This window comes from Salminus brasiliensis, chromosome 22, assembly GCF_030463535.1.
Source record: "Salminus brasiliensis chromosome 22, fSalBra1.hap2, whole genome shotgun sequence".
Classification (NCBI taxonomy): Eukaryota; Metazoa; Chordata; class Actinopteri; order Characiformes; family Bryconidae; genus Salminus; species Salminus brasiliensis.
In genome coordinates, this window is record NC_132899.1 from 19,876,155 (window position 1) to 19,902,141 (window position 25,987).

General features: G+C 39.0%; 3 protein-coding genes across 3 annotated transcripts; all 3 read right to left on the reverse strand.

Moving 5' to 3' along the window:
- Nucleotides 1–825: 825 nt before the first annotated feature.
- calcoco2 (calcium binding and coiled-coil domain 2) lies at nt 826–7,163 on the reverse strand. Its single transcript, XM_072668154.1, has 14 exons — nt 7,105–7,163; nt 6,436–6,619; nt 5,681–5,783; nt 5,128–5,288; nt 4,541–4,666; nt 4,305–4,451; nt 4,082–4,197; nt 2,972–3,041; nt 2,731–2,883; nt 2,399–2,578; nt 2,152–2,247; nt 1,700–1,862; nt 1,568–1,593; nt 826–1,250 (listed from the first exon to the last, which is right to left on the reverse strand). Exons 2-14 carry the CDS (start codon nt 6,610–6,612, stop codon nt 1,095–1,097), a joined length of 1,674 nt encoding a protein of 557 aa, XP_072524255.1. The 5' UTR covers nt 6,613–6,619; nt 7,105–7,163; the 3' UTR covers nt 826–1,094.
- Nucleotides 7,164–9,457: 2,294 nt separating this feature from the next.
- On the reverse strand, nt 9,458–17,403 carry stx4 (syntaxin 4). Its single transcript, XM_072668175.1, has 11 exons — nt 17,240–17,403; nt 14,210–14,317; nt 13,821–13,920; nt 13,596–13,670; nt 13,432–13,502; nt 13,141–13,249; nt 12,726–12,799; nt 11,828–11,965; nt 11,163–11,273; nt 10,958–11,036; nt 9,458–10,516 (listed from the first exon to the last, which is right to left on the reverse strand). Exons 1-10 carry the CDS (start codon nt 17,267–17,269, stop codon nt 10,959–10,961), a joined length of 894 nt encoding a protein of 297 aa, XP_072524276.1. The 5' UTR covers nt 17,270–17,403; the 3' UTR covers nt 9,458–10,516; nt 10,958.
- A 984-nt stretch (nt 17,404–18,387) lies between these two features.
- On the reverse strand, nt 18,388–24,906 carry LOC140544538 (uncharacterized). The gene is made up of 12 exons (XM_072668163.1): nt 24,865–24,906; nt 24,285–24,441; nt 22,928–23,161; nt 22,505–22,621; nt 22,168–22,308; nt 21,197–21,363; nt 20,654–20,812; nt 20,413–20,525; nt 20,210–20,324; nt 19,990–20,088; nt 19,544–19,715; nt 18,388–18,521 (listed from the first exon to the last, which is right to left on the reverse strand). The coding sequence occupies exons 1-12, from the start codon at nt 24,904–24,906 to the stop codon at nt 18,388–18,390; spliced, it is 1,650 nt and encodes a 549-aa protein (XP_072524264.1).
- Between the last annotated feature and the right edge of the window lie 1,081 nt (nt 24,907–25,987).

Consider the following 25,987-nt stretch of genomic DNA (forward strand, 5'->3'; position numbering starts at 1 on the left):
GGCATGTGATAAGTCTCCTCATTAATCATGGGTGTGTTTTGGGCCTCATGTACAATAAACCAATCGGCGTGTCACTTGCCATTTTCTTTAAGAGCCAGGTGCACTCTGACTTTGAGGGATTGTGTTGTAGGCGTGAATATAGACTGTTGGCGGGGTGTAAGACAGCAATGTGACGCATCAAGACACGCCCTGCTCAGGGTGTAAGATAGGGCTCTTTGTTGTATAGGAGACTGTGGTGGTTGGATGGCCTAAAATGTAACATTTAAATGAAAATTAATCAAGGAAGTTGTACTCCAGACCTGGATGAAATATATATTGTGCCGCTTAGCTAAATAATGATGACTACATTTGTTTTAAAGAGGAGAATTTCATTTACAGGATTTTTTAACACTGTAAGCCTAAATGTTATTAATGTACAACCTTCCTCTAGAACTCTAGAGCCCTAATCTTTTTTTAAGTTTCAAAATCAGATTTTTACAGCTATTTAAAAAGCTTTTAATGCAAGGCTTTTTTGGAAAGTAGGAGGGGGAAATGCCTGGTATTTTTTTGGTTTGTTTAATGAATTTGAAGTGTGAAGTGTTAGTATGTTAAAAAATGTCTTATTATTTTATATTTTCTTATTAATTTTTCATTTACTTTAATATTTAAAGTCATTATATTCACATAAAACAGGGTAAATAACCTTTGACACACTAATCCACATATCTAACTTATTTACCTACTGGTCTGTTTCATGTTATTTCTTCCAAATTCATATATGGTTTATTACGAAAATCCATTTTGTTCACATGGAACAGTTTTTTACATCTGATGTTTAGTAAAGACTTTATAAATGATAAAGTTGTTTATTATTGCTCGTATTATTACAGCAACCTGAAAACCATCACAGCTGAAAACATTTTTTCCCGTAGCTGCGTTCTACACTGTGCAGTATTGCATGGCAAGGAAAGAAAGAAATAAATTAGGCAACATTCAAGTAGGAAGAAATATCTAGAAATATGCAATTATTCATAGTTAGTCACTGTAACATTTTTTTAAATAACAATGGCTTATTTGTCAAAGACGGGCCTGGAAGCCCATTGGCGGTGGGGCGGTCACTCGTGGGCATACACATGGTCTTCAAACTCTTGCTGCTCCAAATCATCGCAGATCAGGGTACAGAAGGGACACACCTTGTGAGATTGCTCATGCATTGCCAGTTCATCTTCACTGATATCAGGGAAGCTTTCTTGGCAATGGCGGCACACCTTCTGTTTATAAAAAAGATACAAAAATGAATTGTGATTTAGGACAAACCTACAAACAAACATATTGCTGCTGTCAGAAAAAACCTTTTCCAGTTTTTCACTTTTTGACATACTGTGAATCTGGATCTCGCAGTTGTTCTTTACATTGTGTCAACATGTTGTGATGAAGGGACTGACAGAAAAGTGACTTAAAATAGAATAAAAATGTTTTACATTGACTTCCATTTAAAGCTAGGTTTCATCCTTCTCCTGTAAAGTAAAATTAGCTTTTTTTGTGTGTGTGTGACAACAACAACACATACACAAGCAAGACATATTACCTTGTTTTCAGTTTCAGCGGCATTCCCTAGGGAACAGGGAAAATAGGACATTAGGACAAAAACAATCCAATAATTGTCTGTGTCTGTTCTAATCTAAAGGACAGATTATGGTTTACTACTGGTTTTACATACCAGAGAGAGAGTACTGGGAGGCTGACTGTTGTTCCTGTTGTGAGTTGAATGGATCAGTAGATGATGGACTGAGGGGGCTGGACTGCTGAGCAACAGCAGCTACTGAAGCCACCTCAAGGTCATACACTTGCTTTTGTAACGTCCTTACATATTCTTTGAGTTCCTAATAAAAAAGAGACCAAGAGACACGTCAAACTATAAATACTCTTATAAAAAAAGGTTCTTCAGTAAAGGCAACAACTCCATACAGCACACTGCCAACTCATAGAACCACTTGAATGCTTAAATGGTTCTCTGTTCTACTATAACCCTTCAAGGGCTCTGCATATCACCAAAAAGGGTGCAACTATCTTTAAGAATAAAAAATAAATTAGCAGTGTTACAGCAGTGTAACCAAAGCAGCAAAACCATGGGATCCTGTCATTCCGAGGAACAACCCAACAGGAAGTCACCTCATTCTCTGCAGAAAGTCTTTCCTTTTCTAATATAGCCTCTGTCGCCACATGTTTCTGTTCATCAACTCTTCTCAGTGCTTCCTTGAGCTGTGTCTGAAATGGCAGTACATGATGCAGGACTTTAGGAACGCATTCAGCCCAAAGTGAACTGAGATTTAGCTTGCTTATACGTCACCAGTTAGCATTGTTCTAACTGGACTAAAGGTAAACAAGAGGTTTTGACAATAAAACACAAAACAGGCACCTCAACCTGGCTTCTGTTCTGCTGTCTCTCTTCAGCCACTGTCCTTTGCTCAAGCTGCTTCTTCAGTTCTCGCAGCTCCAGCTCAGCTTTATCTGCCCGTGTGTTTGCCTCATTGCTGTTTGCAATTTCCTTGCGCAGCGTTCCTCTGGCTTCCGTCAGCTGTGTCAGGAGGGTCTGGATCTGCACATATGACAAAGTGACATTTCACAGCTCACCAGCATGTTAAAATGCTTCATTTCATTGCAAATCCCAGTGACAGATCAATGGAAAGCTTTACATGAGCTGCTCAGATGTGCACATTTTTACACACAATCTATTCTGAAATCTCACACCTTTGTATTATTTTCCCTATCAGAAGGTCCTTGTTCTGATAAGGGTCCACGTAAGGCCTTATTTTCTATCCGCAGACCCTCCACCTCCCGTATAATCTCCTGTATTTCAGAATGCAATTTTTCGTTCTCTTTCCGGCCACTTTGTACATCAACCTGAAACACAATAATAGTACTCATGCAGGGAGCATTGCCATTATATATAAAAAAAAAACTCTCAGAAAGCACTGTAGTCATTTCAAACCTGCAGCAGCTGGACATGATCCTCCAGTCTGTTAAAATTCTGCTCAGCTTCTTTCATCTTGGGGACCAGCCTACAATGACATAGCAGAGAAAACATCCTATTAAAGGTCTTAAAAACAATGGGGCAATAATTTAGAAATTTTGTTTCGCAGCATTAATCTCTGAAGGTTGGGTCTAGGCTCACTGAGTAATTCATAGTGGTTGCTGGATAGTTAGCTCAGATTTCTACAAATTAACCTATTAATCAGGTTTAAAATGTTAAAAAGGTTTAATGCTACACTTAACTCTATCAAACCCAACATGCTGCCACTGATATATGAAAAATCTTTGCCATTGTCTCAATCAAATCATATGTAAAACTGCAGACAGCACGATTACATAACATGCATTTCCATGAGTACCGGCTTGTGGAATTGGAGCCTTCTGCACATACTGGGCTTTCTATCATTATACTTAAAAAGCACAATGCTGTCTTTATTGTTGTATGCACTGTGATAGACTGAATAAATGTACTCTCATTCAGAACTGAAGTCAGATCACTAGCGGCTTCTTAATTCTAGCAATTCAATTCAAAATGATTTGAATTGCATGATAGAAAGTAAGAGGAAGAATACTTAAGAGGAACCAGGACGTAAAAGGGTTCCTCTAGTTGGTACCAGGTTTACAACCCAATAGCACAAGGCCAATAAGAGTAAAGATGATGGTAGTAATGGATGTATAAAAGTGAATATTGAAGAATAAGTCATTACACGGAAGTTTTTAGATGAATAAATGAAAACAAATAATTATAGTTAGAAGGCTATCAGAGTGAGAATGAGTATTACTGCCATGCTTGGCCTGAGGATATGTTAATAGGAAATATATATAGAGTCATTGTAGGGTTTGGGGGGTTTACAGTGCCTGGTTTTGAACAGTTTTGAATAGTCAGAATCCATGAAGGAATCGCTCATTAGGAGTATTAGGAGTAGAGCATGCATTAATAATTAACAGGGCTAGACGGCCGCAGTCTGAAGTATGTTTCTAGTCATCTGTTTCCAATTTCTTCCATATTAAAGCAAATGAGACATCACAGTATTGATTTTTTCGGTGCCATTCAATGGTTAAAGCTCACTGTGAATTCTCAGCCTGCAGGGCTTCGAGCTGTTGCTCCAGCTGAATAATCTCCTGCTTCAGCATGTTGATCTTCTGCACGGCTTTATCATACTTGTCTTGGAGAAAAATCAGTGACTGCAGAGCACAACCAGAACCAGAGGAAAGACGTTATCACTTATGCACAAATTTACAATGACTCAATAATACAGTAAACATGGCTTCACAGGCAGTAATTTTGGCACCTCCTGTTCCTGTTTGGTTTCGTCTTCTACCGCAGCGTGGGAGAAAAGCTGCTGCTCTTGGGTAACCTGTTCAACAATCTCAGGCTGCTGCTCTTTTGGTGGTTGTGTCTCAGCCCCACCATCTGCCTTCAGTTTATCAATGTGCATCTGCAGAAAATGAAACCGCAAGTACCTTAGTGACAGTGTTAGGCTGAGTTAGACAACTCAGTAAAAACAGAGATGGTGAAAAAACCAACCCTGAGACGGTGGATCTCACGCAATCTTTCATCCAGCTCGTTTTTAAAAAGCATGTTTTTTTCTTTGAGGCTTTCCATCTCGGCCAGTAAGCCCTTCTTCTCCTTCTCCATCTGCTCTGCTTGTTCCTGTAGCCACAATCACACATTATTCTTACAACAATACCAAATGTACTCATTAAAAAAAGTAAAGGGTCCTGTATGGTTCTAGGTGTGGAAATGTGGTTCTGGAAAAAAAAATATGTAAATGAAATAGTTCCTAAAGATGAAATGGAGGTTCTTCATGGAAATTGTAAACCCTCTGGAGGTCTTTAAGGACTGCTTTAGGGAACCCAAAATGGTTCTACTATGCCATTGCTCAGAACAACCTTTTTGGCACATTTAGAGTTAAGAGTGCAGAGAAAGAAAGGAAATTCCAAGTGGACAAGTACAGCCATTGTTTTGAAAGTATGCTGCAAGGCTACTTCATCCACAGCAGCTGAGTGCGTTAAATATGAAATGCTGTAGCTATGAAAACTGCTCATTTAAAAATACAGTTCACAAAGCAAGGTGGCGTCAGATGACCTTATGTCTTGCTAGGGCAAGGGTACCTGTGTCGTGATCACTAAAAGGTCTTTCTCCAGGCTGCAGTCTAGGCTTGATTCTGCTGGGTTTTGGAAGCAGAATGGTGTGCTGGCTCCTCTGACCTGGCCACTGTTGTCCACATAGCAGAACTGGTAGAACTCCCCATCGTCCTTAGGAAGGTAGTACTCTATAGAGTAAACAAACCAATGAGCCCTCAAACCATGGCGTATCTCTGGTGACTGTGAACTGCTCTGCAGATGACTCAGCATCACCGTAAAAAAATAATTAAATGCTTATGTAACTTCACAACTATGTTATGCCCCACCCAACCAGTGCCTATCCACTGGCTCCAAACACATCATCAAGTGCCAAGAAGATGGCAGGTGGTGGGAGACCAGATTCTTGTTGAGGTACAAATTACATCACAAGACCTAGTTTAAGATCTCGGGATATGTGACATATGACTTGCAAAAACAGACTGGCTCTGGCTTGGCAGAACGGAAACGCAACAGTTACTGCCGACCCTTCATTAACACTAAGGTCTAATATGTAATATTTAAGCGTAATCAGCTCTCTTACCATTAAAGACAGCTTGTAATTTAAGGGGCTCAGGTCCATCGTTGTCCACAGGAGGCTCCACCCACACATAGTTGTGGTACTTCTGTGTTGAATTCCAGCCAACCTAGACATGTAACATATAGGCCACACTTTAGTACAGGTATAGGGAATGTGGGTGACCAATATTGTAGTAAATGATATAACAGGCCTGTTATATAATTGTTATACTGTTGTCTTATTTAATTTATTTGAATTTAATGCATTTATTAGGACAATGCATTAGAAGGGGTCCTATAACCACCAATACTAAAATATAGAACATATACAGACAAGATATATTATATATTTGTATATATAAATATATGTATATGTATATATGAATATAGGCTTCTATGTTATTATATAAATGACAAATCACATCAGCATAGTGGTTTTACAAATGATTTGGGTGATTTCTTTTTTCCGTTTAGCCAGCAATCTTAAAAACACTCAGAGACTACATGACATTCTTACTGGGCCTGTGTTATCTGGTTATCTGAGGAATCCTGCTATGTGGAAAACCTCATAGAGTTGACAATAATGTCATGCAGGTTCATGGTGTCTGTACCAACTTGTTGAATAAACTTAATACCATATATAATATTCTTGATCATGGCCATCACTTAAATGTCCTTATGTTATATGTGTGCCTCATCACCCTCCCTCTATATGCTACAAAGACACAGGGAAATTATTTGGCTTATAAATCTCAGCATAAAATCACATCACAAGTGCACCTTAAATACACCGATCCAGTCTCTAGAGGTGGGCTTCAGTCCGGCAGTCACAGTGAAAGTGCACTTCACACATGTGTTGGGTGTGTACGAGCGCGGCACATCCATAAACACAACCTGAGAAAAGGAGGAGGACTCCATTTCCAAAGCAGCCTGGTCTTCTTTCGTGCTGTCGTTCATTTTCAGCCTAGAAATACCACAAACACCACAGGACAGTTGAGTAGTTCACATGAAAACGACTGATCAGCTTAGCCTAATGTTCAGACGATGACACAGAAACTCCACAAGACCAACGAGCTTCACTGTAAGACGACAAAGAAACGAAAGATGCAAAACAACGAAAACAAGCAAAACAACTTTCACTTTCACTTGCATTTCACTGGTTTACTTTACCGTGGAGCGGAAAGAGCAAATAAAGCCAATCTGAGCTGGAGAATAATGTGGATTACAGCTCTATCTCTCTCTCTCTGGTCAGAGTTATTATCCCAAATTAGGCAGCAGGTCGACTTTGTAGGACAGACTCTGATAAACTCAGCTAGCTTTAAACAACGAGGTCGCTTCAAAACATCGACATGACGCTACAAATAGAAATAAACAAAACAGGTTTCAATAATTAGGACCACTGCTCCGATATTAGAGCGATAAACTCAACTTCCATAAATAAACAGTTACCTGAACCGCTCAGCGTCGCAGCCCTGAGCTCCGCGCGGCTGGAGTGTCCGGCTGCCTGTTGCGTTGGAGTGGCGGAGAAGTCGCCGGGCATGCTGGGAAATGTAGTCCTGCCCACGGACGCAGTTCTCTACAATGTCTGTTTACAAAATTATTTGATCTTTTAATCGACAGGTCTGTGATATTAGTCATTCAATTCGAACAAGTAGAAAGTTAAAATTGATTAAAAAAACACCAATATTAATTTGTTCAATATTAAATTGGACACGTTGACTCGCAGGGGTGATGTTTGATTATGTAATATTAGTTAACCTGCTTATTAGTTAACCTCTATTAGGTTTATTAAAATGGGGGGGGGGGGGGGGCGTGATTTTGTTAGCATTGCTAAATGCCTTAAACGTAAATCGCTGGTGTCCAATGAAAAAAACAACGTATCTCCATTTTTGTCTGTTTTTTTTTTTTTTTGTTATCTCCATCATTTGACCAATAGAAATGCTCCAAATTGACTTGAAATATTTTGGAGGTTTAGTTACATGTTTTTTGTTGGACAGCGAAATGTAAATGTATTGCTGGCTGGGTGCTTGCCGGTGTGCCAAAGAGTCCTGCGTGCTGAAATGTTGAAAGTGTCCAGATCCATTGATTAGATTAATATACTGTAATAAATCCACACCTGAGATAGAATCACGTGTTTGGTGTTCTCTACATCATCCACATGTTGTGATTTTAGTGTGAGCGCGCACCCCTGGCTTTTACGCACGGCACGCGTTTTTACGCGGTTTGGAAAAACCTATGTTCAAAAGTAGGCTCAAAGATAAATGCTCTTTCTGTATCCTTGAGCTAATATGGAGAGTACTGCGTTACCCAAGCTCTTCTAACACATATATGCGTCTTTTTGTAACATTATAATCGATAATACGAACATTATAGTTCGACTGTGCACTTCTTTAATGTACTGTATTTTTTCAGTGTTTATTTCTACAAAACAAAAAAAGCCATTCCCAAAATGTGCTGTAAATCCAGTCCAGATATCTCACTCTCTAAAGACTTAAGTTATAACTGATTAATCTTACTTACTTATTGTGACTTTCATCTTTAAAATATTTTTAAAATAATGCAACTTTACAGAAGAACAAAAACCCTCATCTCTGCTAACAGGATAGAAAAAAGCATGGACCGCCATAGCTGATCATTAATACAAACATCATGTTTTCAACAGTGGTGTGCTGTAAAATGATGCTGTATGATTAAATCTGACTTTAACTATTTCAACTATTTAGACATTTAAACTATAAAAGACTAAACATTCTAATAGTAAATCAATCAAATGTATGTATACAGCACATTTCACAGACCCAGGCCACAAAGTGCTTTGCAAAACGTTATTCAAAATTCTATTATATACATAATTATGTAAAGCAGCTCACATCACTAACAAATATTTACTTTTCTCCAGCCTCTTTCTGATGCAGTGTAATGCAGTTTTCCAGGTTCGCTGGTCAGGGTTGGCCAACTGTTGTATCACAAGCTCCACAAGAATTTTAAGAAATGTAATGCTCATCAAACTATTTCACATTTATTACAATAACCCTTTTGGCTTGTGATGCTGCACCTCATAAAAAGTGCTTTAAAATGTGCCGGTTGGTGGGCCGGCTGCTTCAAGATGTGCCGGCTACTTTAGGATGTTCCGGCTGCTTTAAGATGTGCTAGACGCTGTGCCAGATGCTCTAATATGTGCCGACTACGTTAGGATGTTCCGGCCACTCTAAGATGTGCCAATTGGTATGGCGGCTCCTTTAAGATGAGCCTGTAAGTGTGCCAGCTACTTTTAGGTGTACCATTTGTGTGCCAGCTGGTGTGCCGGCTCCTTTAGGATGTGCTGGTTGGTATGGCAGCTATTTTAAGATGTGCTGGCTTCTTTAGAATGTGTCAATTGCTTTATCAGGTCCTGGTTGGTCTGTTGGCTGCTGTAAGAAGTGCCAATTGGTGTGCCGGCTGCTTTAAGATGTGCTGGCTTCTTTAGGATGTGCCGGTTGCTTTATGATGTGCCGGCTGGTGAGCCAGCTGCTTTAAGACATGCTGGTTGGAATGATGGCTGCTGTTCTTTTGTAAATTTAGGCAAAAAATACATTTTTAAATGGAACTATTAACTCGTTAATTCATAGTAGCAAAACTGCCACTTCCATTAAAGTAAATTGTGAAATTCCCACTACAAAGAACCCCTACTAGTAAATGCTGTATTTGTAACCTTCAACTACCAGAACAGATTTTTACTTGTTCAAACTGAATTTCCCATATCACAAAGTTTCTATTACCACATGGCATGACTGACACACACCAAAAGAATGAACTACAAAAGTTTAGTATAAGATATATTTTATTTAAAAACAATAGTTCTACATTAAAATAACTGGGATCAGACAGTTCAGTACAAAATGACACCAAATCATGCCCCACAAATACTGCACGCTCTCCGAGACTTTACTCTCCACTGAACATACTTAGAAAGCAAAACCTTAAATTCCTGGGATCAAGCACTGAGGCAGAGGCACTTCAAAGTAAGTAACTGTACATAATGAAAAACTGATGAAGCCCAAACAAAGCACTTATTGTACAGCACCTTTCTCGGCATATGCTTCTTGCAATTATGTCATTAACCATTGTAACTTCCTACATGCAATTCTAGGTAGTGGCTCACAACTCAAGAACTACATGTTGGCTTACTTAAGGGCCATACTTTTTGGAAAAACAGCCCTTATTCATGTTATTCATTTAATGATGTGAGCAATATACAGGAGCAGATACTGCAATGTAAAAGCAATAAAAAATATTAGTGTGTAAATATGTACAGAGGTGTGATGGATGCTCATCTTGAGAAATTTCAAGTCTTCTGAATGAATCCTCTTCAACAGTTCACAAAACGATACAGGTTAACACCATGAAACATTAAACACAGAAAGATCCAAGCTAAATTGCTTATATCTCAAACAGTGGGCTTCTCTGGTGGAATAACTTTTATATATTAAGAATTTGCTTTTTCATTTGGGGTTTCCTGAGAACTCTGTAGTTTTCCTTCTCTAGAGTCAACGTTATTTGATAAGTACTGCTTTCAAAAAGAAGACCATCCTAGATAATCCAAACCCATAATAGTGCAGCACAGCTTTTAAACTTAAAAAAAAAAAGAAGTAAAAATAAAAACATTTGCAATTCAATACACAGAAAGACCACTGTACTAGATTCATAACACTTACAAGAGTTCTAATAACTTTTTCAGTTCCATCAGAACGAGTGGATGACCTGAAAGAGCTAAACAGACTACAGGCACATGATGAAGTTAGTGTAAAATTGGTTTGTGAATTCAATAATTGTAAGAATGTCTTGTAAATGCAAGGCAGGAGAGACCAGCAGCAAGGAAACACTGAAAAGTAGAGAAGAACTAGATTAAAACAACAACAACAACAACAACAGACTGTAGAATGAAGTAGAGCTGCACAACTCCTCCGACAAATGACTGCGGTTCTCAGACTAGTTCGCTTATTATCTCATTCAGAATGGTCCACACTACAACATGCCTGACACACTTTACAGAGCAGTATTTCTGTAAATCAGAGTGATATCGAAAGCAGCAGAAGCAACAATCGCTTTAAGCAACACTGCATTTCTGTACATGATCACTCAAAATCTGTTAGTGTTGCTGAATGAATAGGCATCAGCAGTCCCATCAGGTTATATTGGATAGAAAATGAACAGGGGCATGCACAGGTATGTGCAACATTGTGAAAGGTTCAACGGCAGGCAGAAAAGAAATAGATATCATTTAAAATAACACTCTGATCCGCTTTAAAAGTATTGAACTCACCTCAGCTTAAAGTAGTAGCCAGGGCGATGATAAGTATCAAAAGTAAAATTGCGCAGCATATCGCAATCCACATCTTCTTCTGTAGAACAAACAAACAAAAACAAAACAAAACAAATGAGTGATGTGAAGAGGTCACGACTTAGGAGGCAGATGCTTATTCTTTGTATGTACTCAGACATCATCGACACTGCTTGTAATAACTCACCTTACGGGCCTTGTTCTGAGAGGTAACAGCTTCTGCAGTTTCGGCAACAGCCTTCTCCACATAGTTAGAAGAGTTAATTATGTTGTTCTCAATTCGATTAACCATTTCGCCCTGCAAGAAAATGCCCGAATTAGGAATCACAATGTTTTATATTTTAGGAGTAAATCTAACAATTCAGAATATTCACTACATCACTCATCTGAATACTGCGTTCTGGTGTTTCAGACACACCCATTGCCAACAGGTGTATAAAATGGAGCATCAAAGACCAAAGTAACATTAAACATGAAACTGTCACAACCTTTTCCCTGCTAGAGCTGCCCCAGTCAACAGTAGGTGCCATTATTGTGAAATATAAGCTTACAATACTAACAATACCTCATTCACAAAGTTTTAGATGTGGGTTGCCGAGTGCTAAAGTGTGCAGTGGCTTAAAAAAACAAAAACAAAACAACACATCCCCCCCCCCCCCCCCCTTTGGAAAAGAGGAAAGTCTGGGGTGACAAATCACACTTCACGGTATGCTTGATATTGGTATATCTGATGGACGAATCCAATACTTAAAATAGAAGGTCCAACAAGCTCATACAAGAGTCATGGTGAGGCGTCCACATACTTTTGGATATATAGTGTGTAACTGTTTTGGCCCTCTTTACACAACTCACTTGTGCCTCCACCTCCATGGCGAGATACTGGAACATGTCATGAAGGTCTCTGATGCTTCTTTCTAGTTTGAGAATCTCATCATGTCGTGTCTCAATCTCATTCAGTGCCTGCTTAGTAGCTTTAACATCTGTTAAGATCTGCAGACAAATAAAAAAATTAACCATGTTAGCAGCATGATATTTACCCACTTGTCGTGACCACAAAAGATATAAGTGTAGTACATCAGGTCTTTTTCTTTCTGCATTTTACATTTATGAGCACTTTTTGGCCGAGGGGTGCAGGTGGTTGTTACGGGTCATGCTTTCTGACATACAAATGTCACAACACAGGATACATGACGAAAGACTAGAATGAAAGGGAACAATGCAGCAATGAGACTCTGATTAAACTGTGATTTCTATTTTGACAGCATCATAGCAGGCACAACTACTATCACTACTGTTTGAACTTTCTAAAGAGAAAAGACCTTTTACATTACATAAATAATCTTACCAAACAACTCTCACTCCACAGACAGCAGGGAAAAACACATGAGATTAATTAAGTGATATAGCCCTAACCAAGATGGCCTTTAGAGAAAGTGCAATGCAGGAGGGTTTTTCACTGCAGTGTTCGTTAACTTCAATGTGGCTCCACACTAGAAGAAGTGAGGTGCGTTCCTACTGGATAACACTCATTTTAGGATAAATTATTGATATTTACTGAAAAGTCCTGCTTTACCAATTACCCCAACGTTTACCCACCAACATAATCTATGCATATGAGAAATCCTGCTCTAATGTGAAAAGATTAGAGAGACAAATCTGAAATTCTGAAATATATGTAAACCTGAGCAATTAACAGTGTTTAGAACGTGATCTTCACTTAAATGAGAAATACTAATACAACTGAACTCACATTTTGTGTGAACACATCGGTCTGTCCACTCTCCAGCATTGACTCTAGCTGCTCATCTGACACTTCACTGCCAGCTGTAATGTAAAATAAAGATAATGAAAAAACTGTGTACATTTTCATTTACACACATTCTGCATGGCTTCCATGCAATAGATTCAAACATACAAATGAGCATTATCGAGCTATAAGATAAAGATTCATCGTTTAATCAAATTAACCACATTTTAGAGAGGTACAATAACAATCATATTTCTCAGCACAAGGCTATCACGAAAGCAAGACTTTTTGGGCCAAAAGTACTGGTTTAAAAACAAACAATAACCTTCTTTCTGCTATGTGACCGTTATATGCAAGTACAAGCAACTGAATGCAGTGAATCAACTGAACAAAGCAATTGTGAGACAAAAATACTGACTGATTTTGAGTTGCCTCTGTATCCTCTCCACATTTCTGTCTCTGTATTGGGCCTGAACAGTGTTACAATTGGCCATCACCTCCACAAAGTCACGAGACAAGACAGCATGCTTGGGGGAGAACAGAGAGAAAATCAACTGAGATCTGAAGAAAACAGCTTTCAAAAGAGAACCGAACAAACACTTATGTTTGTAGAATGTCAAAATGTTGTTGGGGAAATTTTTTTTTTTTTAATTATATATATATATATATATATATATATATCTCAACAGTTACTCAGAATGTAACCAACCTGCGTTCTTTGCATTCTTAAGTTTATAGGAACATATTTCCCATCGTCATCAGTTTTCTTGGGTTCCAGATCTGTAATGTGGGCAGGTCATTCTTTAAAACTGCCAGCTGGAGTTTATTCAAGCAGAGCATGTTCAATTGTGATAGTTGAAATATTTGTCTTACTCTTCAGTTTCCTGTGGATCTGGCTGGCTAGTACTTTAATTTCATCCCTTAGTTCTTGAAGTTCCTTTTTCATACCTGAAAATAATATAATAATAAAACAATGTAAATGATTATTATTACACTAATTGATGTCCTGGTCACATTATTAGATATTCTGCTCTCATATGAGCATTATTTATTAGTATTACGGACTGAAAAGGACTGAAAAATGATAGAGATATTAACTGTCATCTGGGAGAGCCACCCCTAAAACAGTTTTCTGCTTGTTCTCCAGTTCCCTCACTTTCTTCTTAAGAGTTTCAAGGCCTTCTCGAATCTCTTGGACCTGAAGGGCAAGATCAACAATATTTACAATACAAAAAAAATGGATATCACCTCAAAGAACTGAGAACTAGAGAATAACTGGGAATAGTTATTTCTTCTGCACCTGTAGCTGAACTGAAACCTCTGTGTTTATTAGTGTCTGGATTATAATAAATTGTGAAATTACCTAAATCTGTAACTTTCAGTATATTTAAAGAGTTAGTAAACTACTTTCTTAAAAGATCCTCTTAACTGGAAGAGGTTGTGTTCAGCATGCTGCTTGCTTGACCATTTCTCATCTTTCTTCTTACCTTTCGGAAGAAAGCTTCATTTTCTTTATCCTCCTTCCCTGAGGTCCCAGTGCCCGGTTTTATCATGAGTGCTGTGCCTTCCTCATCTTCATCTGAACCCTCTGCAGGCTGTGCGGACAGGTGAAAGCATATGAGGCAAATTATAATTTCACAGAATCGGGCTTTGTTGGCAGAGTATGTTTAGTCTGAAAAGGAATTAGTCTTCAACAATAAATGTGCCACACTTAACACGGGCATTCAAACTTGAATTGAAACACACATTTGTAAGCATCCCTCCCACTGTACATTCGCTCATACACACTGCGTTTCTGAAACTGTATGAGGTGAAACCAGTTGCTGTTCAACACCAAGGTTTCAACATTAGGGTTATTTTAAAGGGTTTTAAATGTTTAAAGGGGGTAGATCAGTTCATTATCAAGTGACAATGCTAATGGAGATATTGTTTTGTCAGACCTAAAGATCATCAGAATTAAGGAGACCCTTCAGTAGTGATGAGCACAACATTACTTATAACATCTGTTTGCGCTGACCACTGCAGCAATAAAGTGAAAAAACATCAGAAGAACTGATCTATCTGGTTTAAAGCCTCCAAAACACTAAGAAGGACTACCGTCCAAAATGTCCTGTTCTCATGGGAGGTTTGTGTCCTACACATTATGGTATGAAACCCAGCTTCCACAGCTTTTCAAATATAAAGTACATACAATATTTTATATTCCACTCCTAATGCATAGTTGCCAAAATGAAAAATTACAATTATAGGTGTGGCAAACATTTGAACACTAAGTGGTGCACAGGCTCAGATGGTTACTGACATGGCCTTAGACATTCATTAGCAAATCAAGGTTTCACACTAACACTTAACAAACACAGGATCCTCTAAGCAACTTTCTAAAGACCTAAAAATGAAAGTATCAAATGTCCACAAGGCAGGAAAGGGATGTATAAAGATAGCCAAGCATTGTCAGCTTGTGGTTTTTGCAGCGGCTGCTCAGATGAAATATGGAGGGCAAAATAAGAACTGGAAGAGCAATAGAAATCATGGAGAGAAATGCACATATATTGACAAGACAGGCAAATCAAAACCCCAATATGACCTATATAAACATGCTGGAAGGTTTCGCGGATGATGAAACCAAGCATTTATGACTGCTGTTTAAGTCAAAATAGACATCTTTGGCCACAAACAGCAACATCAGCAACAGCAACAGCAAATGTGTGAACTGTGAAGCTTGGAGTTGGATGCTTTGGCGATGTGTTGCCACCAGTGGCATGGGTAATACTGCCACGATGGAAGGAAGAATGAATTCACCAAAATAGCAGGACATTCTGGATGCAAATTTCAAACTAACTGTTGAAGGGATGAAGGTCAAAATAGACAGGATAATGATGCAAAACATCTCAAATCCACCAAGCATGCTTGAAAAGGCAAGCTTTTCTGTCCCCTGAAATGTTTGGACAGACCTTAAACAAGCTACACAGAGAGACAATCCAAGAATCTCTCAGAGCTACAGACTTTCTGCAAAAAACACTTAACCTACAAGACCTGAAATGCGTTTGCAAGCGGTTTCTATTTCTGCCAAAAGGGCGTTACCAAGTCCTCATTCAGTAAAATGTGCAAACTGTAGAACAGGCCACACTGAGGATTTTCACAGAGAAAGACAAAGAAACTGTACAATAAGATTAATAATAAACTGTGCTTTGGGATCATACTAAATACTAAAGTATTTTTCCATGAGCTACAAAGGCTGTTCGCGCCACATTTAAATGAATAAAAATGACAAAATGGGCAATAATAGGGCCCAATAGCATCAATGCCAATACCCCAGGTTTACTTTAATTTTTTTACTTCAACTTATATTATTATACTTTATTTACTTTGTATATACATATTTTTTATTATTATTTGTTAATTTCTTTTTTGTTATCTTTATCTATTGGTGAATGGAGGGACAGCAAAGTAAGAATTTCATTGTACAGCGTAACTGTCTGTTTCTGCTGTGCATATGACAATAAAACTCTTGAATCTTGAATATCTTTAAATGCAGAATTAGGGCTAAATCGTCCTGATTTGCGACACAGGTTCGTTGCAATTCAACTGTAATGTTAAATGTAGCATATATTTATATTTATATATATATGCAGATTCATCACAATCACTAAAGCTAAAAACATTCAACATTCAAACTTTCACAGTTCATTAAAAACATACTCAAATCAGACACCTGCTGATACTGATCCCAGTCACTGTTTTTCTGCTCATTACTGTTTATTTACTCTAACAGACTGAAATACACACCATAAATGTGGCAAATTGACAAAGACTGACACGGTTTACAAGACAGATTATTTTACACTGTGTTTAAGTCACACAGGTGTGTTTCCTGTAAAACATGTGTTCACTCATTTTCTCTTAGAAAATCAACTGAAGCTGATCTGAGCAGCAGCAGCAGTGTTTACACACGGCTCTACACACACTGTAGGAGCTCTCCCTGATCAGCAGACTAAACCCTTGGTCAAAAACACTCAAATCTGGAGCACTTTGTTTGCAAAGTTGGGAACGGATGTGAAATCTCTGTGGCAGGTAAGTAACACAACCGCATATGTGTGTATATGTGTGTGTGTGTGTGTAAGATCTGAACAAACTAGCTGAACCCGAAAGCAGACTGGTGATTTTCCGAGAGCCCTAAAACACTGTTCACCCACAGATTAGCCTGCGGGGCTAACGAGCTAGCTAGCTGCTAGTTAGTTTGCTAACCTACCTTCAAATAAATATCCACACAGCTAAATATCTGCCCACGGCTGTTTTAACTAGTATTATCATTAAGATAATTACGAGAGCACCAACATAGATAACTATGCAGCAATGTCACATTAGCTATTATGTCCCATTAGCACTGTTAGCTAGCTAGCACTCTCAGCTAACCTGCTAAGTCCACCAAGTTTAGCCCTCTCGCTAACGGACTTCAGTGGACTTCGGGAGCGGCAGAGCAGCGAAAAGGTCAACGTTATTAGTTTAGTCTAACTTACATTTCCCAGTTCTTTGGTTCGGTCTCGCATTCTTGCTCCGTCTCTAAACGCTTTTCAGAGGCTCGGTTGCTTCATCTAACGCCTAAACCTTGTTGACATCAACAACAGAAGAAGGGAGTTTCCATTCAAAGTCGGTCAGCGGAGCTGCTCTTCCTCAGGGTGCGCTGCAGCCACCATCACAGGCACACCATCTCCACCTACTGAGCCCTTCGATCACGGCCGAGACTTTCACGAATGGGTTTAAAAATATGGATAAACCAAGGTTACGTAGTTATTGAAATGACAGACATAATACCTGAGCATTAAATAAATCATTTAATAACATTATAATAGATTTTTAATACAGTTCACCAGCCACTATAGGAATCTGTTGACTTCCACAAGCAGCTCACCTTATTTACTTTAATGAATGGGTGAATAGGTAAACCTGCCAGCTAATATCTATCTATCTATCTATCTATCTATCTATCTATATATATATATATATAAAATCATATCTGCAGTGTCAGAGCAAATGTTATATTCAGTAAGTTCACAGAAGATGGTAAACACTTATTTCTATCATATAATGGACATTTCAAGTTAATGTAAACATGTAAAAATATTGAATATTGTATTGGAAGTACTTAATTCATTCATTCGTCATATAATGTGAACATAACGTTAATGACACATTCACATTGACATAAAAACAAGAAAAATACAGCTACAAGATCGTGATCCGGAAAGCGAAGGTTTTAACATGGGTATGCTGATCCACCAGAATGATTTTAATGGACTCATTTATTGCATTTCAGTTTCATTATAAATGAATAAATACATTTAAAAAAAAGACACACACTCGTTACCTGATGTTTATTTCAAATTTTAAAGACGGTGAAAGTGGTGGTTTTTAGGAAATGATATGACAAATGAAAAGAAACAGTATCATAAGAAAAGCAAATGAACATATAAGCGTGACTGTAGCTCATAGTAATTGTAGCGTATACTTATTGCACTCTGTTATTACTCACTGACTTCATCATTTGCAGACAATAAACACATTTTATTGCAGAGAGACCTGAAAACGTCTGCTATTGAAGTTCTGCAAAGGCCATAAGTCACCTGAAGCGGTGCCTACTAGTAGTTTAAATGGTTAACCTGTGAGTTCATTCACAAGCCAGTTTCCCGTCAAAGGAGGACAGAGTGATGGCAAATGCTTGCAGAGCACACATGGGGAAGCTGAAGTCCATGGAGAACACATCCTCCGCCACCCTCCCAAACTGCATTACTATGTAGTCCTCTGGAGAGAGAAGCAAAAAGTACTGCACTGTTTTGCACAGAGTGAACAAAGACACACACACACGCACACACTCATATAATAAAAATCATGATGGCCAAGTTTCAATATGTTTTAACGTGCCCACGCCAACTTTGACATGCCACTCGGAAGAACGTCACACCAGTAATGTCCAGTCAGAGTTTGAGCGGATGAGGAGACTAACTGTGCCCAATTCACTCTCTATTCAATCTCAATGTGCGAAAAGTTCAGCAAGTTCAGCAAGGTAGTGAACCACTGTGGGATTGTTACAGCGCACCCAAAATTCAGCTCTATGTCTCCAGACACCACCACAAAACGGCAGAACCCCAAAATAGTGAAATATATAGTGAATAGAGCACAGTTTCAGACACAGCTAGAAGGTTTCACTGAAGACACACTCGCCCTTGGCTAATTAGCCATGAGGATGTGCACCGCTGATGTTAATCTTTGACAGGCCTTGGACATGTATTGTGTAAAGCAAAGTCATCTTCTTATCCTCTCTCTTCTGTCTTCAGAAACAGATGTGTACAATTGCACACTCAAAGAGGCAAAGAAGAAACGTCATCCATTGCAGCTAGCAAATTAGCTAATCCTGCAAACTTTTGAACCACAGCTGAGCATAATGCAGCTGCTGATATTGTGAGAATAATTGCTTTGTCAGCTGTGTTGCGAGCTAGCGGAGTAATGGAGTTATCCCAGCAGTGGTGTATACAAGATAAAAGCTCAGTCTAAACATGCAAAATATAAATGATCAAATTTGCAGTTTTCTGAGTTTGAAAACAAAATTCAACAAGTTACAGTGATTTCTGGGCAAGTTCTGCTGCCAAAGCCGACATGCTCGATCCCGCATCTCTGAGGGCTCATGTCAAACTTCACTTCAGCCACTAAAATAGTAATGGAACGGCCCTTAAAATGGTATCAGGGAACTCCCCCAGCGGTGAATGGTGAGGCAGGATCTATGAGGGCTTGTTAAAAACATGTGTGTGTGTGTTAATTCTACTCACCGTTATCAGGATGAACAATCTGGAAGTTCTTCACAGATGCCTGTGTCACTCGGCCGTGGAAGTTGAGCACGTATGACTGAGTCTGCTCGTTCCAGCTGGGCGATTTATTAACAAGACACACCAGATTCTCCTTATTTCCATTTTCATAACGAGTGAGGAGAGATTCAATATCCTGAGAGGAAGGATCAGAAGAGCGAGTGGATGAAAGATTATGAAGGAGAGAGAAATCGAAGGACTGATAGCAAAGGGATGGTTAGTAAAGGAGAGTGAAGGTGGAGAGAGTTAAGGAGTGGGAAAGGGAGAGAGTGAAGTAAACATAGGGGAGAAGATAGAGAGCTGTAATGAGTGAGAGAGAGAGAGTGAAGAAGAGAGAGTATAGGAGAGGGTGAAGTAGAGAGAAGGACAGAAACAGAATAATCTAGGGGAGATTTGCACAAAAAACTCACGCTTTTTGGGCGAATACTGACTCTTTCGTCATTCTCATGCATGCCAGGAATGATCACTGTCATTTTTCTGGGGCCTTTAAAGCCCAGTATGTTTTTCTCCTGTGTGAAGGTGAATAATAACAATGAGAAGTAGAAGTAGCGAGTTTACTGCAACGTGTAATTTAGGATTAATTGTTATAAAAAAAAAAGATCTAGAGGATCCAAGACATGGTTAACTTACATAACATATTGCTGCTAGCTCTTGCCGAAGTGATTCACTTTCCTTAATGAACGGCTTCCTTTCTGGGTTTTCTCCGTTGTCATATACAGTGAATTTAGTCCCTAAAACATTTGACCTGAAATGAGAGAAAATTGGCTCATTACCAAACATGTTCAGTTATTTTTGGCTCAGGGTTAGAAAAGCAGATGGATGAGCATAATGACCTTAGTTTGCCTATATAGCTGCTTGTGTCTCTGGATAAATCAGTAGGATCAATCGAGATCAGATAATTGGACGTTGTGCTTTTCTTCCTCTTTCGTCCAGCCATAAGAAACACCTGAGAATTAAGGAATGAAGAAATAACAATGTCATTAGATGTATGTATGTATACAGGCCCAACGCTTATGAGTAATCTCAGTCAATCTCTGTATATTTTTTGTGGGCTGACACATGTTTTTCTCTCACCCGCTTCCCATCCTCCTTCTCCATGTGGAGGTAATACGTGGGATAAATTCCTTTCTCCATTCCTCTCCTGTCTCGGGTGATCCGGCACTGGATAGTTGTGTCCCTCGGAGCAGGCCGAAGAGCAAACTGTTCCAGATCCTCCAGAGAGATTGGAGAAGACTGGACAAAGACGAAGAAACACAGAAAAAAAGATCTTATCATAGAATTGAATAGACATCATACGAAGCAATAAAGCAGGCGCACTACGCGATATGATGAAATATACAAATGTAATTTATCATTAGTAATTATTTCAGATTATTTGCCAGTGGAGGTTAGTGGCTGACAGTAGGCTATGGCTGCCAGGCAGCATAAGATTATTCAATGTAAGGTTTAAAGTCCCAGAAAAGTGTACATGCATCCAAGGAATGCTAATGCATGACGACTGGTTGGACGGATGGGTGGACAGACGAGCAGACAGAGAGAGGAAGATTAACCAGGGTTGCAACAGTTCTGTAATACAAAACACTCTACTGTTTATTACAGTTTAAAAAAAAGTCTTACCTTTCCCATGTCTGAAGAGTCGCTGTCTGATGAGGACTGCCTGTAGTTCGAGTTTAGTGAAGCGAGATTGTAGTTGTTCTTCGTGCTTTTTGGAGGCTTCTTCTGTGTTCTTATAATTTCCTCCTCATCCTCGTTGTCATCTGCACTGTCACTCAGATGGCACCTCGCTGTAGCAGCGACAGTAGCAGTACATAGTCCACATTTTACACAAGACTAAAGGAACACAGCTTTTTTTGTTAGATTACAGTTTGGAAATGTGAAAATGTGCTGTACAACCTATAACCAGCTGTACACTGAAACATGGATGACGATAGACGACGGGCTGATGCACTGCAGTAAGTATCTTCTAATAAGTATCCTCTTAAATGGAGTCTAAATATCAATTTTTTATATATATTAGATTATATTTATAGGATATATTAACTAATTTCGACCTTATTTTGCTTGTTTTAAGTAATTGTATTCACTAAATGCATGCCATTCCTTTGGCAGATAGTTTTGTTAATTAAATTGGTCTAATATACACTAGAAGGGCAAAAGTATCGGGACACCTGCTCATTCGTTGTTTCAGAATCCTGCTTTTGTTGGAATAACTGTCCCTGCTGTCCAGGGAAGTCTTTTTACTAGATTTTGGAGCACAGCTGTGAGGATATGATCACATTTAGCAACAAGAGGTCAGGGTGAGGTCAGGGTGAGGTCATGCTCAACTCATCCCAAAAGTATTGGATGGAGCAGAGTTTTAGCCTACCCCTGGCATTAGGCATGGTGCCAAAGGGTTCATGTTTATCTGCTCCAGAGAGTTATTCTATTCTATTGACAGTTGAAGTAGAAGTTGAGGTCCATGGCAATTTACCGTGTGCTAGCAAGCAATGCAACAGCTAGAGATTAGGTTAGAAACAGTAGAGTATTCCTTTAAGCCTGCTGGGATTAGAAGAAGAATTGAAAATGAAACACTGGAGCGTTTAACTCACAGGCGTTGAAATGCTTCTTCTTCTTTGGAGTTGGAGGAACCGGTTTCTTTGACCAGTCTTTTCTGTCATCATCATCACTGTCTATGTTAGCTTGTTTATCTTCCGTAATATTGAACTCTACCACTGATTCAATCTGGATTGCTAGAAAAGGAGGACAAAGGCAATTTTAAGGACATTTCAAATCATACAAATGACATAAGGTATAATACTCTTTAAAAAAGGTCCTTCAAGCACTCTATAGTAAAGCCTAGAATCATGACAAGCCAAAGCCAAACCATATGGATGCCTGGTTAAAGGATTCTTTACATTGGTGGCAAACATTTTGTAGAAAACCTACTCTTCTCTTCCTCTGATTTCTTCACTTTCTCTTTGGAGTCGTTTTTCTTTTCCTTTTTCTTCACTGTTTTCTTCTCTTTCTTTTCCTCTCCGTCTCCAACAGCATCGAGTTCAAGCACTTAAAAATAACAGAAATAACAGAAAAACAGGCTACTGCTCGCCACACTGTTGATGTATGTAGTGTAGACACTATGTAGTCTTGCTGTTGAGTATTGTGTATATCTTTTGCATTTGTCAGTATCTCAACTTCAGGTATCTTTAAAGGTATCTCTTAAAAGGTATCTTTTTTTCAGCCTATTCACACATATATTCACTGGATATTTTCTGAGTGAACAGCAAAGCCATTCTGTAAGTGAGCCTGGATAAGAGCATCTGCTAAATGGCATAAGTGTGAATGTTTACATGTAAAAAAAAAGGGGCTTACATTTCGCTTGAGGCTTTTTCACTCCTTTTTTCTTGGTTTTCTTCCCCTCAGCCTGGCTGTGTGTGTCCGCTGTGTGTCTAGGGCTGGTCTGATTGTCCAAATCTAGGTCTATTGTCTTAATGATGGGTGGAACAGGTGTTTCATCTGCTGTCTCTGCAGTCTGAGATGAGATGTTCATTTCACCCAGATTAATCTCCTCCAGCACGTTATCATGGACCTGCTCCAACAGCGGATCTGGCCAGAGAGAGACAGCATCTCATTTACCAACTGTTCTCAGAAAGGAATTGCTTCCTAAAACCCACTTTGGCAGTTTTCTGACATTCACCAGTGTTTTCTTATATGGGATTTGTTTCATGTATGAGAACAATGAGATCCGTCTTCATCGGAACATAGCTGTGAACAATTCAGTGGTCAAAATGATGACTCTGATGTATTTTATTATCTTATCTTCGGACTTGGGATGATATTGGTCCCAGAGGCCCAGTTTTCCTTAATGGTTCTTGGCTTCTGTGTGCAGTTCCAGGTGACACCTTTAATTAGTGTCGAGGTAGGGCATCAAACATTTTTGCGCTCATAATTCTCATTAACAGAAAATGATTCTTTGAAAACACATTCATTGAAAGGTTATTTAGGGAATCACAAGATTCCCAACCTGCATCTACATCAACCATTGGTCAAACTGCTTAATTCCTGCTTTCCTACTGCTGCTATTGGTCAACATGTACCTGCATCTACATCAACCATCGGTCAAACTGCTTAAATCCCGCCTTCTCACCACCGCTGTTGGTCTACATGTACCTGCATCTACATCAACCACGGCCTTAGATATCCAGACGCAAATGTAAATAATTTATGTAAACATTTTAGTTTTTGCCATATTTACTTATGCATTTGGTAATATTTTTTTTTACATTGGCATGAAAATTAAAACATAGGTTTTAAAGGTGATAAGCATTGCATTTTATTTTATTTTACTCATTGATTTAGCCATATAGGCTATAATGGCTATTTATTTATTGGTAGTTAAGTAAATGTGTATGTATTCATGTTCATTAACATAGTTGTTTCCTTTAAAGATATAAGTTTCTCCTACCTTTGTACACAATGCCATGGTCCTACAACTTAGGCCTACTTATGGCAAGCCCCCCAGCAACAACAACCTAACCACAATGAATGCCGTGTCCTCTTTTTTGAAACCCAAAATATGGTCACCTTAGTATATTGAAGCCGAGAACAACTACGGAACAGGTATTATTAGGAGTGTGAACAAATTCAGCACTGCTTTCTGCTTTCAGTGACTGAATGTGTGTGTGAGGTAGTGTGTGTGTCTGTGTGTGTGCGTGTGTAGTCACTTTACCATTTAGTGAATTGCTGCTTTGAGACTGGCTGATTAACAACGCTGTGTCTTCAGCCCCCGCTTTCTGTTTGCGGCTCTTTGGTCGAGCCTCATTATTGGCCGTCATCATCTGAGCATTGGCTCGTCTTTTCTGCTGCTTCTTGATCAGAAGTGTTCGCTGTTCATGCAAGCAGAATGTTACACCTCCATTTGTAACTCCCTCAACTGTGAGACCATGACGTCAACACATCTGATGTACATTACCAGTTTGTAGAATGGTCTGCATGATGCATCATATAATTTTCAGTAATTATTGTGTAATCAGTATTTGGACATCCTGAGGATAATTACTATTAATCTCTACAGATTTGTTTGATGTAAATACAATAACATGATGAGGGACCAAATGCTGCGTGGCCTTCAAATATATACTCTAACCATTACAACAGAAAGACTTCTGCACTACTGAATCACAATTCTGAATTCTGAATGATGAATTATGAAATCTACAGAATTTTAACACCTGAGTGTAGATTGTTTACCATTTAATTTGGATACACTACATAAACAAACTCTAGACAAGGGAACAGTCTCTACTCACCTGATTGTCAAGCTTCTGCTGGCGGATTTCTGGGTCCTCCATTTCTGTTGCTGAAAAGGTGGAGTGTCCTTACTGAAATTACACAATCAGGAACGTCACTTCCAACAGCAATGGCACACAACAGTCATGCAAGCTCTTGAGGCATGATGAGTCTCTCAGCAACTGAAATAAAACGTATGTTTCATTCTCTCTCCTCCAGCTCCGTCTGACTTCTCCACCTGTGTATAACAGAAGGGAAAGAAGATTAGAGGAGATAATGTTCTTACACTCCGCGCAGCCCTGAGACGCCATGCAGAGACTTACAGTCATCACTGACATCAGAGGCCATTCTGTTACTCTGCACTAACACAGTACTTACCCCAGGCCCATCCTTTATAAATGACCACACATCATTTAGTGTGTATATTACACAATACACTCACATAGGCTGTGCATTTCTATTCACATTTCACCTTTTGAAGGCCCAAGGTCCATGTATAGATCCAGGTTTACATTTCTCACAATTTTACCTGAAATCAGGCCGTTTGTTTTCTTCTTCATTATTGTCAATGTAAGCAATAATTACATACACTGTTACATAATAAATGTTAGCAACTATCAGCCGAATCAAAATGCCAAGCTTTATATACTCGCCTCTTCAACCCTTGTGCTAACATTCATCAAAACAACTGTCTAAAGAGCTTAATATGACAGTAAAAAATGCACACAAGGCAGGGGGAGGTTATAAGAAGACAGTGAAGGTTATAAGAACACAAGAGTGTTATTAATACATGGCAGTTCAGAGGAAATGTGGAGGTCATAATGAGATCTGGACGACCAAGAGAACTCTTGGAGATTGCTGCTGGTATGCTGGTAAGAAAGGCAAATCCAAACCCCAATATGACCCTCAGGAACCTGCATGAAAGCTTAGCTGGGTTAGGAGGTGGTGCACCGTTCCACTGTGCAGCGTTGCTCACACAAACATCAAGGAAAGCTGATAGTGGTAGAAGATGAAATGATAGTAGAAGTGCTTTATGGTGATGTTTTAGAATGGTATGTTTGGAGAAAAATAACCTGTTTCATGAAATGAACACCTTGCCAACAGTGAAACAGCGGGTTTGGGTCTGGCATGCGTTGGGGTTGT

Bases quoted from the DNA above. Each gene is read 5' to 3' on its own strand.
- LOC140544538 (XM_072668163.1), bottom strand. From the start codon at position 24,906: ATGGAGGACCCAGAAATCCGCCAGCAGAAGCTTGACAATCAG. The intron at 20,813-21,196 runs GTAAGACTTTTT...GTCTTTGTCCAG, and splicing joins ACTCTTCAGACATGGGAAAG to TCTTCTCCAATCTCTCTGGA. The intron at 18,522-19,543 runs GTGAGTAGAATT...TTCTCTCTCCAG, and splicing joins GATTGTTCATCCTGATAACG to AGGACTACATAGTAATGCAG.
- calcoco2 (XM_072668154.1), bottom strand. From the start codon at position 6,612: ATGAACGACAGCACGAAAGAAGACCAGGCTGCTTTGGAAATGGAGTCC. The intron at 4,667-5,127 runs GTACCCTTGCCC...TTGTGGCTACAG, and splicing joins TTTTAGTGATCACGACACAG to GAACAAGCAGAGCAGATGGA. The intron at 1,594-1,699 runs GTATGTAAAACC...CCTGTTCCCTAG, and splicing joins CTCCCAGTACTCTCTCTCTG to GGAATGCCGCTGAAACTGAA.
- stx4 (XM_072668175.1), bottom strand. From the start codon at position 17,269: ATGCGAGACCGAACCAAAGAACTGGGAAAT. The intron at 14,318-17,239 runs GTAAGTTAGACT...CTGTCCGCACAG, and splicing joins GAACCAAAGAACTGGGAAAT to CCTGCAGAGGGTTCAGATGA. The intron at 11,966-12,725 runs GTGAGTTCAGTT...ATTTGTCTGCAG, and splicing joins CCGATGTGTTCACACAAAAT to ATCTTAACAGATGTTAAAGC.